General features: G+C 36.7%; 1 protein-coding gene across 1 annotated transcript; it reads right to left on the reverse strand.

Annotated features, from left to right (window-relative positions):
* Positions 1–52: 52 nt before the first annotated feature.
* Positions 53–18,575, reverse strand: WDR20 (WD repeat domain 20; the record flags this gene model as incomplete). Its single annotated transcript, XM_009580863.1, is given in 3 exon segments — positions 53–599; positions 11,991–13,268; positions 18,310–18,575. Coding segments are annotated over 3 exon segments (1,598 nt in total), but the record flags the coding sequence as incomplete, so codon positions are not given.
* Positions 18,576–19,178: the final 603 nt, after the last annotated feature.

A 19,178-nucleotide genomic window follows, 5' to 3' on the forward strand; every position in this document is an offset into this window, starting at 1 on the left:
AATCTATGATTGCAGCATCCATCTTCCTGAATAACATTTTGAAGCCAGAAAGTAATGACTTTCATTTTCCATGAGTGCATTCCAGGCTGTCTTCTAGCCATCTCTGGTTAAAAAAATCAGTGCAAAATAAACAATGGTGAAGTACTAGTTTAACCATTGAGCTTACTTGAATTTAAGAAATATACTTTATTTTACACTATATATAGATCTCTTTTATTTATATATTTATATAGAGAGATTAAATTACACTGGACTGGAAAAGTATAAAGAAAACCAAAAATGTTACTATTTTTTCCTGCAGCACCAAAGGAAGCTTTTTTTTTTAAAATGAAAACTCTTCCTTGGGTGAGCAGCCTAGCAGTATTAGCTGTAATAAGAACTCATTACATTATTCCTTTGCAAATTACTATGTGATTCACATAATTCCATGTTTACACTCTGCCACGTTATAATTTGTGATGCTCTTTGCCTGAAGAACAGCTCCTGGTTCCACTGTCATTACTTCTTGTCCTGTGTTCAGAGATTTGCTAGCAGTAGTGTGATGGCTATACTACAGTTCCACTTGGAGAATTGGCCTGGTTTTGGGATGACAATAAACCCTGCAAACAAAGCAGTTTACATTAATCCAGCAAGAGAACCTGACATTAATTTTACAAAGTTCTTAGCCTGAAGCTAAAATGAGTACAATTTATTTTTACCACCACTTGCTTACTTTAGACATCAGCACCTTCTTTCCTACAAAGGAATCTAAGCACTATTGTATCAGTCAAGCAGCACACAAAAGAGCTTTCCATAAGTAAGAAATCGTGTGCGTTTATGACACCCAATGAATCTGATCCCAGCGTTTGATTTAATCTTCCTTGCCTTTTGAGTCATTGTGAACTGTGAAACTTTAAAAATCATACACCAAAAAGTGATCAGCATTTTATTAGGGTGGCCACAAACGAACCTATTCCAATATTAACAAGTTTGATACCTAACCTGATACAGGGAAACACTCAATCTCTTACATGCTATTGAATATTACAAGCTTTGAATAGAAAAATAGATTATCTAACCAAATATTTATTTTGATAGTTTTAAAAGAGAATGAAACACTGAGCAAGAGTTCAGTAAAGGTTTCCCATTACAATTTAAGCTTGCATTCAGGAAAACTTTTTTACCAGCTTATTTAACTACATCACTGTTCAAATAAAATGAGACTTAACTTCATTTCAGGCATAATCCCACGACTGCACGGCAGCCCTTGCTAGACAGAGGCTACTGTTCCGGATTAAGGCAACTATACCTTACAGATAGATATTCATGGATAGATTCCATTTCAGATTTATGTATAGTAGCCCCTTTTTAATCATTCACATAAAAGTAGCTGTATATCAGACTTATTTAGGAAAAGCTTAATATCAAAATACAATTTAGTCATCTTGCAAGGTCATTATTTAGTTATAACAAGTGCCAGCAGGCTGAAGAGCACAATGGCAGCTAAGCTGGAAGCACACCAATGAGTATCACTGTGCCACTCCTAAACAGCTACCAGCTTAGGTTCTTACCTCAAAATTAAGATCCTGTGACTCAGATCCATCAAACTAGACAAGCTCAGTTAGCGCACAAGTCTAGAATTAGGTCACATCTTCAGAATCTACAGGAGCTCTTTCTTGCTTGGATCCAAGAACTGGAAGGTCATGACTGATGGAAGAAAACCCTGACCGCAGACAGAAGAGGTGGAAGGAGGGCCGGACTGGCTGGATTCAAGTCATCAGGTTTCTACTAAAACCATAGCCCTTCCTTTTAAAAACCATCTAATCTACCAGATCAGACACATTATGAATCTGGACACATTTGTAGGATTTATAGCAGACAATGCATGTGCATGCGTGTGTGTATATACACGTGCACACCTTTTATATTACATTTATATATAATAAATTATGTGGTGCTTAATTATGTGGTGCCCTCCATAGATCACACCTGCAGGAACGAACACTTTATTTTTACTTGTTTATGTAGTGGATATCTGATTCAAACACTGTCGAGGTAGACTGAAGTGGGTTGGTCTTTAAACTTGATGGACATTCAGGATGTGCAAAGATACTGCATATTTCATGAGAAGAGAACAAAGAGTTTCCTAGTTATTAGTTAAGGAATAGATGGTGGAAAAAAGGCAGAATTTTAGAGCAAACAACTGAAGCACCTCTGAAAATTTTTACCAAGAAAGGTTTGTTTGAAAGTGATGAAGGTGAATCAGAACTCTACAGTTCATTACCGAAGCATTCTTCAGAAGTCTATTAAATCCAGTAGCAACTGGAAGGCCTTCCTTGCCAGAAGATTACATCCATTAAGCAACTTTCAAGTACCCTGGAAAAAGACGTCCAAAGGTATTATTTTCAGTCTTTAATAATCAGTGATCCAAACTGTTCATATGCAAATATATGCTTTATAAGCACATAGAAAGTACTAGGGATGGCATAATATGAAGCCTTTTTCAACAGGCTCATAACCATCCTATACAGACAAAGAGAAATAAGCTCTATTCTACTATCATATTTACACTGTAATGCAACCAATTGTTGAGAAACAAAATGAAGTCTCATTCATTTTCCTAAAACTCCTCTAGAAACAAGCGGCACATACTGAAATTCAGCGTGGTGCCTTGTTCCCCATGAACTACCAGACACTGGAATTCAAGTTCCAAGACTAGGAACTTGAGTCACTCAGTTCTGCTTTCATTTCCCAGGCCGTGAATACTCCCTGCTTGAAAGAGCAGAAGTGCAGTGCAGGTGGCTCTGAGTAAGTGAATACAAGGGACTCCTTACATTTCAATCCTTGCTCTGAATTAATTCTGCAACTCTGAGCAGGCAAACCAGAGGAACACCAAAGTGGAACGAATCTCAAGACCGATATGCTTGTGCGTCTGCAGACAGACATTTCAAGAACTTCGCAAGTACTGCCTTAACACTTGACCAGGCTATGATGGCATTTCCAGAACTTCGCTTCTGTGACAGAGATCAGGAATTTAGTGAGTTCTTCCAAGTACTTAATTTCAGAAGATGTCTTAGACGTTAGATGTTCATACAAGAAAAGCAAGAATAAGAATTTGGCTTTTAGGCATGGAAGTCTTACCAAAGTGGTAAGTGTTCTCGGTGGATCCCAAGTAACAAAAAAGATTATATAGAATTTTGCCATTATATCAGAGCCTTTCAAGCAAGGCCATTTAAGAAGTCATGTTGGGTATAACATAGGAAGTTTTAGAAAGCCACATTAGAAAAGCAAGCGAGGGCTCAAAAAAAGTTACAGTTTTGATACAAAAGTTACCCTATAGGAGTCCAATCTGTAATACAAAGGGTATGAGACTAGAATATTTGTAATCGCATTCTCTGGGAATAATGCAATGGATAAGGTTATAAAAAACCATAGAAAGCTCCTGCCTATAAAGAAAGAATAAATTAGACCACAGTGCTTTTTGTGATTAAACCACCCAGTCTAGTTAACCAGGTGGTAAAAGATGGAACAAAAGCTGCAGCAACTTATTAGCGCAGCAGCAAAGCTGCACAGTTTAATAGCTGTGACAGAAAACACAAAAGAATTGAGATGCGACAACTGCAGATCTGCCGTGCGGTACACTGCATCAGCTTAAAGTTTAAGAACAAACAGATCATACTGAGCAAGCAGCAAAAGCAAATTAAGAGACTGTTCAAAAAAGTTTTTTAAAAAAATGTAGTCTTTTATTAGTAGTATTATTTTGTCAGCATGTGGGTCTAGAAGGGGGTGGGAAATGGAACAGTTATGAGACCCAAGTCAGGAATTTGATAAAACAATCTTCATCACAACCTCAGAGAGGGTCGTCCAAGTAAGTGCTACATCATCTGCCATCTTAACAGAATACTCTACAGCTGAAATGTGCTTCTTTCACAGAGGACGGTGTCATTTTTCTTATGTCAATTAGCAATGCGAGAGTATTGAACACAAACTGTTTCAGCACTAGTTGCTAGGGCTATTCCATGTTTATCTGTGCATTCTCTTGACTTCCCAAAACACACAGGACTTTGCTATTTGGTAAAAATAGGCTTGCATGGGTAGGAATGAAAAGCCGTAACAAATACGATCAGTAAGGTCATTTCCACCCAAGGTTCATGGCACTCATAGCTGTGGCCTGTTCAGAAAGACCTGCAGCAGTGTTAAGACTACCCATCCTCACAATTCATGAGATTGCAGGAGGGGTTATTTTTAAAAAAAATTCCACACAAGCTCCAGCCAAGTTTTGGGTTTTTTCCAAGGATATGAAACACAAGGTTTCACAACAGAAACTAATTCTATGAGAGACCAGCACGTAATTGCTGTATTTAAAAAAAAAAGAAATCAGGAAGATACTACAAAGTAGAAAAAAAGTCATCAGTAACTACTGAGTTAGTATTTTTTTCATGTAAATTAGAACAGGATTAATTGGAGCCAAAGATGCAATCACATGTAGTTTCACTAATCTAGACAATAAACTGCAAGTTTGGACACATGAGCAGGATATGGGAAGTGAATGTCTGTGCGCTACTTCGCAACGCTCCGGGCACACGCTCAGCCTTGGCCCTGGACAAGCGCGCGCTCCTGCAGTAACAGCTCAGCTGACTCTCGGTAACTTGCTGGTGTCGGAACTCTGCACGTCTTTCCTACTTTCTGTTTTGAAATTGAAAGGTAGAAAAAACAAAGCAAAGGATCCAATGTAACAAACAACCAATGTAAAAAAAAAAAAAAGCCAAACTCAAACCAAAAACCCCTTTTGGGCATATATAGTTTAATTGGTCTCATGGCACACTTCACTAATGCAATTGAACCAATTAAAAAAATGGCTGAATTAATGAATGCCCATACAAAAATGGCATTGATTTAAACCCTTTCTGCTATTGCCAGTATATGAAACAATCAGAATTTGTTATCTGAAGAATATTCCATGGGTAGTTTATTCTTGTCCAGAACTGTGGTATTCCTGAGTAATTTGAAAAAGTAATCTGGAATGAGACCTTTGCTTGACAAAAGAGCCCACAGTCCAATACAGTATTAGAGCAATAACAATATGCCAAAACGGAATGAGATTTTTCACGTTTGTTTAAAATTCTGTAGTCAAATCAGCTGAATTGGTTTTAAGATTTGCACGAACAAAATCTCCCAACAGTTTCTTATCCAAATGAATCAGCATTTATTAGCATAAATCTCTGAACTGCATATACTCACTAAATCAGCTATTAATCTCTAATGGAGTCATAAAATTGATTAACTGAGAATGTTCAAGGAAGCACATGCTGAACATTCACATAACATACTACAGAGAAATATTTTGTATGGGATTTAGGGGGATACAATAAAGCTGATACTTATCTTTACACAGTCTATATGTTCACTAAACAGAGTTTTGAATATATTATTTGTCTTCTGTTTGCTTTTTTTTCCCTCTGTGTTCTTGTAGTGTTACAGAAAAGCATAAATACTTAAACGATTTGACACCAGATCTTGTAAAAGCACGTAGTAGCATCAAGGAGACTTCACTTGCAACTTCTCTTCTGTGTGCGTAAAGGAGTTTTTCTCCTAACAGAGGTGTATCACCATTTTACTCATTGTCAACAAAAAGAAAAGTCAAATCTGTTAAAAAACCAGCAGACTAAGACTAACAAAAAATCTGTCTAGTGGTATTAGGCAAGATTACTTCAAGACTAGTATATGATTGGCAAGTGGAAGATATGCGTGTTCAAGAGGAAAAAAAATTAAGATGCAACTATTTGTGTGCTGGGAAAAGCACAGAAGTCTTTGCCAGCAGAAATCTGATTTGGCTCGAGAAATAGGACCTTAAGCTTCGTTTAGATAGTAAGGACTCACATGTTTAGGAACGGTTGTTTCTCTAGCTTCCTCAAACTACAAAAGTCTGGAAGGTTTAAAATTTTCAGATTAGAAAATAATGAAATTGAGATAAACCAGGGAAAACCTCAGGAAAAAACGTATGACTTAAGGCAACCCCATTTGGGTTAGTTGTAAAAGAAGTGTGATCTTAGCAGGAGAAGAAATGAACAAAATGAATTCTATAAGGTTGATCAGCACCTACCTAAAATCCAACTTCAAAAACCAGAAAATAATGTGATCATACAAGTTATTTCCTTGAGAAGTTTGTGCAACGTTATTCAATAAAGACAAGCAAGACAACATTTTCATGTTCCAAGACATCTTTTGCCAAAGTATCTTCTATGACCACAAAACTTGTGGAAGTTGGATTTGTTTCATGCTCACGCTGACTGTTGAGAAACTGGTTTGACCAAACAGTTCTTGCATCATTTGATGTAACTGGATGTTCCCAGAAGCTTTCAGGACAGATTTAATTTTGTTCCTCCACTGGTATCTGTTCTTAAATATACATATGTGTTACATATATAGACCACCATAGTGGTCAATCAGTATCTTCTGAAGTACCAGAAAGTTCTCAAGTTCATGTAAGATGATTTCATCAGCTTTAGTCTACAGAGTATTTTTGCCCAAGAGACAGAGTCCTACCTCAGTTAGACTGGGCCCAAAGTAACTAACTTTTTCACTGAAATTTCTCAAAAGTGTCTTTGAAACACTTTAGTAAATATCATTTGTTTGGCTCCTTCATCGGTTAACATGGAACCATTGCTGCAAGGGTGCCACAATCCCTAGTCCGCTCAGATGGAAGGGCAATGTCTTAAGTCTTTGCCTAAATTGGTTCCAAGAAATTTTGCAGCCAAAGTTTTAGACTAGTTTAGTTCTAGTTCAGACAAGTTTAGTTCTAGACTAGCCACGGTTTCTCCAGATGTTTGAATCATCTGAGTGAGCCATATCCTCAGGGTTGTAAATTCAGCATTCATTAGGTAAATGCCAAGACCTAAAGGTGGAATAAAGAACATACCCTGCACCAATGTCTACAGAGGAAAGAGCTCCTGTAGAGTCCTAGAAGGAACGACAACACTCTGCCCCAGCTCCTATTTGACAGGTAGGCAGAGAGAATCTAGATACATCCGTGTCCGTGTTTTACTGAATCTGAGTTTAAACAAGTTGATAAGTGGTTTGATAAGTATTCTATTTCATATTACTCTACTCCTCAAAAAAAGTAAGTTTCGTGAGACATGACCTTATCAGTAAGATTTAAACATCAAAAGGTATGCATCGTCTTGAGATGAGTGAAACATTTACTCAGAGCAGGTTACAGGATGCGATCAACTTCTTACTTTAAAATATGGCAAGTTAACAGCTTTCATTATGGCCATTTGTTCAGCACAGTATGATAGCATAAGACCACCTAAGGACTGCAAGATAAATTAAAACTCAAATGTGGAAAGGACTATTGAAAGTTATCTACATTTACAGTTCAATCACACATTTTTATTTAACATCAGTATACAGAGGACAACCCCAGCAAGTTATTTTGTAATGTCAAGTATTTAGTAAAGTTCTTCAGCTGTAACAGTGACAACAGAACAGCTAAAAATAAGCAGTATGAAACAAACATGGTCTTCTTAAAATTATAAATATACCAACAATACTTCTTAAAGCTTAATTATTGCAACAGTTAAATTAACAATAGTTCATGTTAGAAAGGCTCTATGAAATTTATTCAAGTTGTCAAGAAATTAGATGGAAGTGTAAAAAGGAAATACATATGAATTTTACTTTTGATTTTCACTAAAGGTAGTCAATACAATTTTGTACAGTATCACCTAACATGTCAATCTTTAACAAACTCCAGTATACAGAATTCATAAAATGCAGAAAAAATATTGTTTAATCTTTACATGTAAATCGACAGTAAATTAACTGACACAAATTTTATTATTGTAACATAAGCAGGCCAGCATTTTAAATATTAATTTAGTAGCTTTATGTTGTTAAAGGGGCAGACATATACAGTTATTCCAAGTACATAATCAAATTTTAAGAGGTGATAATTCAGAACATGGGTTTTCTGAAAAGCGTTTAGTAAAAGTCATGTTATTTCCTAATCCAGACATCCTCATCATAAAGCCTTTACAGGGTTATGATCTCTCCTGGCTTTACTGGAGCCACTAGTCACACCTTCTCACACACGCACACGCGCAAACACACATACCTTGCTATAAATATCACACCAGTGTACTAGGTTTAAATTCACCCTGATAATGCGGGTATGCTATGTGCAACTTTGCTATTATGCACATTACAGAAAGCTTCAAATTTCAGCATGGTAACCTGAAGTCATATAGCTGTGTTTCAGTTTTACTATAATCATCCCTGAAGTTTATACAGATACCGTATCACGTTAAAAGAAATCTATTTGATAGTACTTAAATACCAGCAATTGAACTTCAATTGTAATGATGAAATGCTCCTTTCCATTGAGGAAGAATTAGTATGTATAGCTGCTCATCTCACTCAAATATAGTACATGAATGTTTAAGTACTTTCACTAAAACCGAAGTCATACTAAAACATGATACTGTACTACAATTGTAGTTAACTAGAAAATTCAAGGATGTTATAATTTAAGTCTAAGTTTTCCTGTACAATAAGTCAAATAAATAAATTCCATGTGCATTTGTTTTACAAAATGGTAGCATGTTTATCTTGCTAGGTTATACACTGCCATTTCACCTGTTCATACTTCTGGCCAATCTTACCTTGAGCTTTCTTACAAAGGAAACAACTAATCAGCAACTTTTACTTAGATAAAATGGAGTAATTGTACAAGACGGTGAACAGTTAATTCTAAAGTCAAACACAGAAATCATACAGTTTCTCTGACCACTAAGTTCAGAGAAAACTTGTTTTGCATATGCAGGTACCACTTTGGTTTTTAGGGGGTTTTGTTGGGTTGTTTGGGGGTTTTTTTGTTTTGTTTTCAATTGTTTCTGCAGGTCCTGTAATTCAGTTTGAAGTAGTTATAAAGATAACACGTGAAGTTTACCTTGGTTCCTTTAAAATTCTCCTTCTACGTTTTCAGATTAATACAACAGTTCTATAGTGCCATTTAAGTTTCCCACCAGGGACTAGGAAAGACAGGCGGGGAGAGGAGACAGCTAACTGTCACCATGTTGAGAAGAAAGTTCATACTCTTTTTAAGGCAACCTATTTTTCTCACCACCCTGAACCTTTTTCCTTGGAAACAGGCTAACAAAAAGTGAGAGTAAAAAATTGAAACTAATGAATCCTGAGCCTCATTCAACTTGTTTCTTACTGAATTTTGCCATTCACTTGACCTCACTCTGATTGGGAGTTAGTACAACACTTCTGGAAGTGCAATGCAAGAATGGTACTTCCAGTGAGGAAGCTCAAGGTATGATTATGTATACACTGAAGTAGTAATTTGGAAAGTTTCTAAACAGTCAGGACACTCTAGGCACTGTACAGCCTATCAGCTATCATAAGGATCACGGCTGAAGAGACATTTCTGGATTTTTTTCCCCACTAAGGGCAGCACCAGCCCAACCAGAAAAATGAAGAGAGTTTGTCATACACTGTCCAATTATCCAGCGCATCTTTTGATGGCTATTAAAAAAGAAAAGGGAAAGGTAGCACTGGCTCAGTGGAAATTACATTAGACACTGCAAGCCTGCTTCAGTTTTCCATCCAATTCTTTCTTTAGGCTGGCAGTGGCATGAATTTAATGAAGGCCTTTTGAGGCAATGATGGAAGAAGCAGCAAGATTCAGAGGCTTTCACTCTAGAGTTGGCAGACAAAAACGTGACGGAGTTTTAAGATCACTTGGGGACCCATATGTCAAAAGGAAGACTAGAAATAGCAGCTTTAAACCCCAGAGTAATGGGACAGCCTTGGATAAAACAGCTGTCGAAACAGGAATGAATGGTATATAACCCAGTAAGAAAGACATTACCATGAGTGTTTTATACTTTGACAATTTTCATTAAATAAAATTATTAAGTGCTTTCCTATAAACAAAAAGGATGCTCATAATGTCCTTCTGGCACAAATATTTTCCTATCAAAGCCCTGTAAACATGCCACCAAAATTTAGTTTTTACCAGCAGAGTGAGCTCACTAGAAATGCAAGTGAAATCAGAAAAACAAATTCATTTGAAAATTTCTAAGTAAATACTTCCTAAACAATATGGCATTTACATCAGTGTGCAATATACTAATTTTGAAAGTGATAACTTCAGCATGAAAATTACTTACCTGTAATTAAAGTTTTCCATATTGGCCAATACATAAATCCTGATTTTTTGGTACTGCATACTTTATCTCTGAAATATTTGAAATGCCATACTCCAAATCAAAGTCAATACACAAAAATATTTAAGTTATACCCAGTCTAACAAAACCCACCTCAGCCACTGAAAATAAATTTAACAGTGTAGTGTTTAGTAGTACACAAAGGAGTTTTAGAACAAAAAGAAAATATAGGTCACAATAGAAATCTGAGGCACTGCTGTACATGTATAAAGTTAATTCATAAGATATTTGAATTGCACTGAGTCACAAAAGTGATAACTGCTTTAGTATTTTCATTTAAGACAAACATTTTAAATAGTTTAGTGTTTTTTAGGGTGCTTTTTTTTTTTTTTAAATTAATGCTGGATCTGTAGTTTTTAGGCAAAAAATACTTTTAGGTAACACCCTCCTTTCTTCTCCCCAGAAAAGGGTTTACAATTTTTAGTTTTAGATTCAACCTTTAAAGATGCATTAAGATGCAGAGCGGACATAGCTCTCTACACATACCTATGTTGCAACAAATTTGATAACATCTCAAAGAAACTTACATTATACAGACAGTTTTAAGAAAAATTATTGAGTTTTACTTAAAAGTTTATAGCAATGAAGATGTGGTATATAAATATATACAGTACCGCCACTTCAAAAGTCAGATTTATGAACCAAATGGTTAAAACCTAATGAACATCAGATTTTCATTTAGGTTGCCCAACGTGGCAATATTCAGGTATTACCAGATTATTTCTTTTTCTTCAGGTGATAACCTACATCCCCTTTCAGAATTTTTCACATAAATAATGGTCCTTTTTGCGAGATCAACTCTGATAATGTTTTCATAGATGTATTCCTTTAAAATGTTGCTGGCAAAAAAAGCTATTGTAGCACAAAGTACTCTAACAAAATAATCACCACATTTAGCTTCATTCAAAATTTAGCTTGCTATACATTGGACAGAAGAAAAATAAAGTTTTATCTGTGTTCAAGTGCATTAACAACAAGAGTTAAAACTAGTAATATATTTTAATGAAGGTTCAACTGATAGAACAGGTGCCATCAAAAAGCACGAGCTTGTCGATGATCAAATTGCCTAACAAAACTGACAGTAACATAACACTGAAACTACTTAGAGAAAGCTTGCATGATTCTCCCTAACTTAACAAATATATAAATAAAAAATTAGAGTTACTTGATAATAGTGATTCACAATTTCAAGAGCATAAACTACAGTCAGTAAAGGTCTCACAAATCTGTGCATAAAATGGCTGACATTTTAATAAGAAGTGGTTTTACATTAATGGCAGGCCACCACAGAAAAGTATGGAGGAACAAAATACTTTGGTTTTAATTTTTTCAGAGGCTTACATTTCTCATTAGACTTAAAAGCAGCAGCTTTTCATAAGCTACTCTCATGGGGAGTGCTGTATGTTGTAAAAAACATTAGAAGGATTATAATTATTTTAGTGATTGACAGGTTTTACTTCAATTTTTACATAAATAGCTTTCACCATGTTGTGGTTATGCTTAAGTATAAGAACACTGATCAATAGTTTAAATGCACAGTATTTATTTCTTCTGCTGGAAGGCAACTATACTTAATAATTGTATCCAAGACACTTCAAATCATTCAGAAATATGGCATGCAGTATCCAAAAGTATGGCTCTGAGGATTTTTTTTTTTTTTTTTTTTTTTTACATTAAGCATAAAGAAATTTTATATTCAACATTCATTTATGTTTCAAGAAAACTACCTATTCAGAGTTCTAGTTCTTTGATGCAGCATTAAGGATTAAAACTTACCACTTTACCAGGCCTTGCCCATGTGCAAATAAATCCCTCCTGACAAGCAGTGACTATACAGTCTTCAAGAAAAATTAACACAGTCAGTCTTTCATGTGCTATCTTTTTACAGATAAGAGGCTCTAACAAGGGAACATCTTCCATTCGGGGACAGAGAGGTGTTCCCAAAGTTTTAGCTGGGTCCGTTTTGGTTTTAGTAACTAGGTTCAGTTTGTCACTGCTCTTGCTAGATATATGTCCCATGCTATGATTTCTCTTGTGATCTTTTTCATGGTGTCTTTCCTTCCGATCGTGTAGCGATAAGGTTGCAAATTTACTAACGCCAGAAGCAATGGCACCATCCATGACACTGCTTTTACTGCCAGCATTTGAGACTGCAGAGTGTGGAAGGCTGTTTGACCGTGGAAGAGGAGGGGGTACAGAGTTTCCAGGTGTTGTGATACTGTTTCCATTACTTCCTGGGTTAGTTCCACCACTTCCAGCAGGTGGACTTGTGGCATTCATGACATTCGTATGTGTCCTTGCTCTTGAGAGAGGTTGGTGGGGGAAGAGGATATCTTCTGTAAGATCCCACAAACAGAGCTGTGTGTCCTGGCCTACTGAACCAAACCTATACGTAACACTTACTGGACGACTGTCTGTAGAGTTCCTTTTGGATAGCCTAGATTGCGTACTATTTGCTCGATCTCTGCCAAAATGAAGGTCTTGGAAATCCTCATCACTTCCGCTAAATTCCATCGGGTCACTCTCTTCTACACTAGTGGTATATGGATCAAATGCAACAACACTGACCCACGATTTATGTCCGTGGCCTCTTGCTATTACTCGACAGTCCACGAAAGACCAAACTGTTACCAAGTCATCCTCTCCACCTGTTACTATGTATTTCCCATCGGGACTCCAACACACACACAGCAGTCCACCAAAGTAGCTTTTCATTGTACCATGCAATTCCACTGAATCAAAGTTAAACACACGAAGAAAGCCATCCTGGCTCACACACGCCAAGAACTTCCCATCTGGGGAAAAGGCAAATTCATTCAGGGCACCCTCACCTACTGTCCATTTAAGCAGAGGGTTTCTTGTGGATTTACTCTTGCACGTGTGAACTGCAAAACTTTCTCCTTGTTTAAGTAGCTGGTAGTGCGGGGCTGTGGTACCACAAGTGTGCTCCACGTTATACAAGTACATATTGCCACTGGAATGAGCTACTAGGAAAAGGCTTTCCGAACCTGGTACCCATTTTACACAGGTTACTCTGGACTTGTCTATTAGTCTCTGTGAAAACACAAAGAAGATACACATCAGAAAGTCTGAAAATTAAAGTTTTAATGATTAACTGTAAATCTGAGCTTTCTGGGGGGATGGGGAACAATACTTAATCAAAGTGAACTCAACTTTCTAGAAAGAAGCTATCTTACTGTATTCGCAAAAACTTATCATCTTATCAGGCAGTAAAGAGGAAATTATTCTCAGACAAGGTGCTACCGAAGGTTATTATTATGGTCCAGCCACATTCCACAAAGAACATACTTCAATCAAGCCAACCTGTTGTTATGAATCTAAAGGTAGTGTTCTTAGGTTTATTTTTCACTGTGTAGGTTGAAGTACATGAAAGGGAAACAATCAAGAAAACACAGAATGAGCTAAAGGGAAAAAAGGCAGTTACTCCTCTGTACGACATAGCAAACAGGTTACAAATCAACAACAGTAAATTTAGACTCTGGTTTTACCTGAAATCACAAATAAAATCCATCCTCTGAAAGAAGAAAGAGAGGCTTTAGGAACCTTAACCAGCTTTTACTGATTCAGGGAGCAAAAGCTACATACACAGTGACCCTGTTATCATGTGGCTGGAAAGTTAGTAGTTAAATGCATGTGGTTCAGTGAATTCAGAAGGCAGGGCATACTCCTCACCTTGGAATCCTCACCCTCCAATTACTTTTCATTCATTAGCCAAGGACCTGTTAATACTCTCAGATACCACCTAATTAAGAAGTTTCCTTTAAAGAAAAATATTTTAATAGAGTCCATCATTGCAAAAGAATGAACACACACATTAAACAAATATTGCTGATCATAATGTCTTCAATGCTGTAAGAAAGGAGAGAGAAAGTTTGACTCCTTAAGTTTGCCAGTGTAGTTCTGGTGGACTTTTAAAACTTACCAAGTCATCCATGGCATCACTCAACTGCAACTTGGAGACAAATAATTCTTTATATGCACATTCAAGATTTGTATTTGACATAGATTGATTATAGGCTGAAAGAAGAGCTGAGCCACACAAAAGGCAAGAATGCAAATACAAAGAGCCTAAGGAAATACCAGAACAAGTTACAAAAGCGTTAAAAACCAAAAGAAATAAAAAAAATCCCCCCAAAAACCTTGCTATGCTGTTTATCACAAACAAAAAAACCAAACTAATGGATAATACGTTGACTGTTATCCATTCTGGGACTGTAACTATCACTCGAAAGCAGCAGCTGGTCATTTTAGATTATACTTTTGCATATACTTTTGCTGCTGTCTAAGACCAGGAAGCCTCTCTTCTATAATTTCTCACTGGTTAAATCTGTCATTTTGTACTTGAGAGCTGAGAGACGTAACTTCATCTGGGAAATTTTCCTCAAATGCCGTAGCTTTAAAATAACATATTCTTAGCTTCTGTTGCGATATTTTAAACAGTTTGTCATGTGCTCATTGATATATATCATTCATGTCTCAGTAATGATGATATCAGAAATATTAGACAGAAAGTTACCTGGTACACACCAAGAGAATATGGACAGGGAACATCAGTCCATAGCTGGCTTGCTATAGGCAATAGTCTTCTCATTACGAAACTACCGCTAATATGGCAACAAAGCAAAATTTCTTGCTCTCCTCTACTAGAGCAGCTCTACCTGACATTAAACCTCTACTCATAAGAACAGTTACTCAACTTTTACACAAGAAATGGCATTTTAAGTCCATAATTATGTTGGGGTACACAATCTTAAATATTGCACGGAAATCCTGCAAACCTGATCTTTACCTCAAGGAGGCGATGAACAGAACAGAAGATTGCAATCTGCAATGAGAACAGATTAGCTCAAAGAGACAAGACGCAGAAAGACTTTAAGCCGATATGCAGCAAGTGACTACAACTCATCTCCTTCTCAACCAGCAGAGCTTTAAATTCAGCGGGAAGATAAAAACTCTGAAGTTACAACTTCCTGAAGTTTTAAAAGCTTTCAACTGGGCTCACACACTTTTGCAGCACAACAAAACAAGACCTGAAGTCAGTATGACTGGCAGATGCATTACAAGAATGGACTGAATGCAGTATCAAGCAAATCATCGGAGTAGCTGGGATAAGGAGCTTATGTTCAGTTTGGTGGAAGAATAGTAAGTGAAGGAACTTCAGTCACCAGTCAGGAAGACAAGCCAAGTAAGATTATTTTGGTAGCCATGTTTTGAACAAGCTTGAAGGGACAAAATCATAGGCATAGGCCACAAAGGAATGAAAAAACTGAGGCAATCAGGGAATATGCATTAAGGTCTGACAAAGAGCTTTGGCAACACAGGTATAGGAAAATTTTATTAGGAAAAAAAATGCAGCTTAAGGCTTTAGTTTAAATAAAAAAAAAGAATAAAAAAAATTAAGATGGAAGAAACATAATTCAATTGGCTAGCTTGAGAATAACCAACTATCACCTGGAAACAACTGAATCTGTGAGGTATACTTGGTTGGGTTTGGGAATAAGAAAATATCAATAATTTAATTCTGACACAGCTAGAAGGAATACCACTGTTGATACAGATTGATTTAGGTAGGCAGCCACAAGCTGCATAGTATCACTCACCTCAGCCTTTCAAGTCCCTATTGTCTTCTACATTAATAGAAATAAAAAAAAAACCACCAACCTAAAACCGAAGAGTAACAAGTTAGACTGCATTAAGGCTATTGCATTTTAAGTTCAACATAACCTTCCGTGTCATAACAAGTTATTTCACATATCACATATGATTAAGTGCTATCCTGATTGCTTTATCACAGGTGATAGTCAAAACAAAGCTTTGGGCTACCTGAATCACCAAATTACCAACAGGACAGGTGGTGAATTCTATTACCTCTAGCACTAGTGCTAAATCTGTTGAAAGATGTAAACACTCATTTAGACCACCTTCTGCCTATGAAGACATGTTTATTCTCAAACACTATCTAAACTCTAAATATATTCAAAATCCAACAGGCACCTTCATCCTGAAGCAAACGAACTGGCTCAAACATCAATGCTCACTGATGTTTCTCTGAAATGGCTTTTAGACACAAGCCAGAACTTCCAAACACTTCCAGGGCAAACTTCAATACCGTAATTGACAGATTAAAAAATATATAAAAGTTTTAGAATTGGTTGTAACTGTAGATAAGCTCAGTGCAGGAACAAGAATTTGTCATTTAACTCTAGCCTACTGTGCGCGTAGTTTTGGTAGCACTGAGCAAATCCTTGTGTTAACTTCGCAGAAAATAGATCATCTCATTTAATTTCCACCAAACTGTCAAATAATGTATTCCCACCGCAGTGAAGTAATGCTGGTTATAGCACAGAGAAAAGACAATACTGTCTAATGAAAAGTGGCTTCAGTGCTTCCATCAATCGTGGACTACCACAAGAACTATTCAGCCTGCAACACAGCTTTATACTGTAGACACTAGAGAGTAAACAACATCAAGGCATGTAAACATGCATTGCACCTTTATGTAAGTATTCCAGCAGAAGTTTTTTTCAAAGCAACTACAGTTCAGCTACAAGAGTGGGAACTGCTCTGTGAGATGAAACTCCAGCTGTTTATAGTATTTCTACTGCGATTTGTAATACTTACACTATCATCATACAAGATTAAATCAGACCTGTACTTACACAAGTAACTTGTTCACATCCAGACTAACACTCCCAGTGGTAAAGTTGCAGCAATGACAAAGTTTGGGATTTTTTGGTTTGGGGTGTGTTGTGGTTTTTTGGAGATGGCAGTAGTGCAGAGCGAAGCCTGTTAGGACAATGCTAAAATGAACGTTTCAACTGCTTATACAGAGGCTTCTCCCAGAGTACTGCATGCAACATTAAGAGATTCTCCAGCACTGTTTCCCACTCAACACAAGCAGAGAGACAGAGCAGGTGGGAAAAGGCTAGGTAAGAAGAAAAACACCCCTCTTCTGATCTAGATGTAGCTACTTTTAGAAAGCTGAGGAGGAATTAGACAGTTCTAATTATAAAACATCCCCATTGAGAACAATACTTCAATCTTCTTTGCACAAAGACAGAGCAAGGCAACACATCCCTCTGGGGTGGGAGAGATATGCTTGCTCAGTTTGAAAGCTGACAAGGCTTAACTTCCATCTGCAAAGCTCTTATCCAGATTTGAAATTTCTGAGAGAGAGAGAGAGAGAAACCTGCAAAGCTCTTTGCTATTACCCCCCCACAATTCACCTGCAGCTGGACTGTAACACAAAAAGGAGCAAAATACCATCCCCCAAAAAACAACCATACGCCCCAAACCACCCAAATTCCCATAGCTTATCCTCTGCAGAAAATGCTGTCAAAAGTTGTACCAGTTACCAGATTTCTTTCCTTGTTAGCATCCAGACACTTACTTTTCTAAGAATGCCAATACTACCAGATAATCAGAGCCAGCAGTCTTGTAACTTGGCATTAGACTGCCCCGTAGTACTCCCTTCTATCTTTCCTTATTACTCAGCAGAAGAAAAAGCAGATGGAGAGTTTCTTTCAGGAACATCACATAGCCAAGACCTCATAAGCCTTCGGCTTTTTCTATGCAGCATTCAGCTTGATATCCTAGACTTCCTAGCCTTTAGGAATTCTTGATACAGACAGTTTCTGCTGTACATCCTAACCATAAAAATTGGTATTTTTACCTTATTTAATATTTTGACCATAATATATTAGTTAAATAGGGGTTTAAATGTTTTCTTCTTCATTCGGAACCAGAAGCCTCAGAAACAACTGACTGCAGAGCACATGCAGCAACATTTAGATTTGTAGACCTTTTTCCATCAGTTAACTGTCATTAACTCTACTTACAGTATTACCCAAACTAGAAAGTCCTAATTTTTAATCTTTAATTTTTAACCCCAAAAGATTCCTTCATGAATAACATTTTTGTGTAGGTATTCCAAACCAATGAAACAGCTGAAAAACAAAGGTAGTGACTGAATGATAAGCTATATAGGCAAATGGAGCCACCTACAGAACTTTGAGAATCTAGGATCTTTAATCACAAATACATTGCATGCAACGATGTTAAGATTTCAACTTACTTCTTCATTAAATAATTTGCTAGTTTCTTTTTTAATAGGGTCTATAAGTTGGACCTGGCCTGCAGAGAAGCCAACTAGAAGAGATACACTTTCTGCTGTGGCTGTTAAGTGATTGAAGTCATGGCATGTAGGTTGTGTTCCTTTGTATATCCTTTTGTCTATTGGTTTACTCAAGTCCGCAGCCTGCAAAGAGAGCAAACAGAATTAAGACAGTTTATCAAAATGTGTGCATATAACCAGTTCTATTTGCAAATTATGTTTATATACTAAGCAACAATTTATGCAGTCACAAAACCCTACTTTAAAAAGCAGCTTTGTATTTATTAAAGACATCCAAGATGTCGTCAAAAGGTTTATCTTTTCATATAATGCAATACTTGTGGTTTTAAATTTTGCTAAACACTATACCTACCCTAACCTTTGCAACTACATCACGTGACAAACCAATGACAACCATTCAGTAACACCAAGGCTCCAGTGAGTCCTCAGGATCAATCTATTCCCAGAACACTTCTCCTGCCAGAAGAGGCATTCCACCACACAGAGACAAGATATCTTCTACTTTCCTAGTAGCAGCTATCTCAATACTGAGTACAACCAATTTTGGATTAAAAATAGCATATTCTCAATCAGCTGGTTCTTGTACTAAAGCTATCCTTTTATAATAGGCAAACATACGATATTGGTCTCAATAATTAAAAAAATTATCAACTAGATCATAGGAGAGCATTTTCTAGGAACGCTGACTCAAGATGCTGATACTGTGATTACACATTTTAAGCCATTAAGCTACAAAGGAATTGTGCTTCTGACACTGAACATAAAATTCAAATATAGCTCAGACAAAATAAGTGCTAACAAAACTGAGT

This window comes from Fulmarus glacialis, unplaced genomic scaffold, assembly GCF_000690835.1.
Source record: "Fulmarus glacialis isolate BGI_N327 unplaced genomic scaffold, ASM69083v1 scaffold39716, whole genome shotgun sequence".
Lineage (NCBI taxonomy): Eukaryota > Metazoa > Chordata > Aves > Procellariiformes > Procellariidae > Fulmarus > Fulmarus glacialis.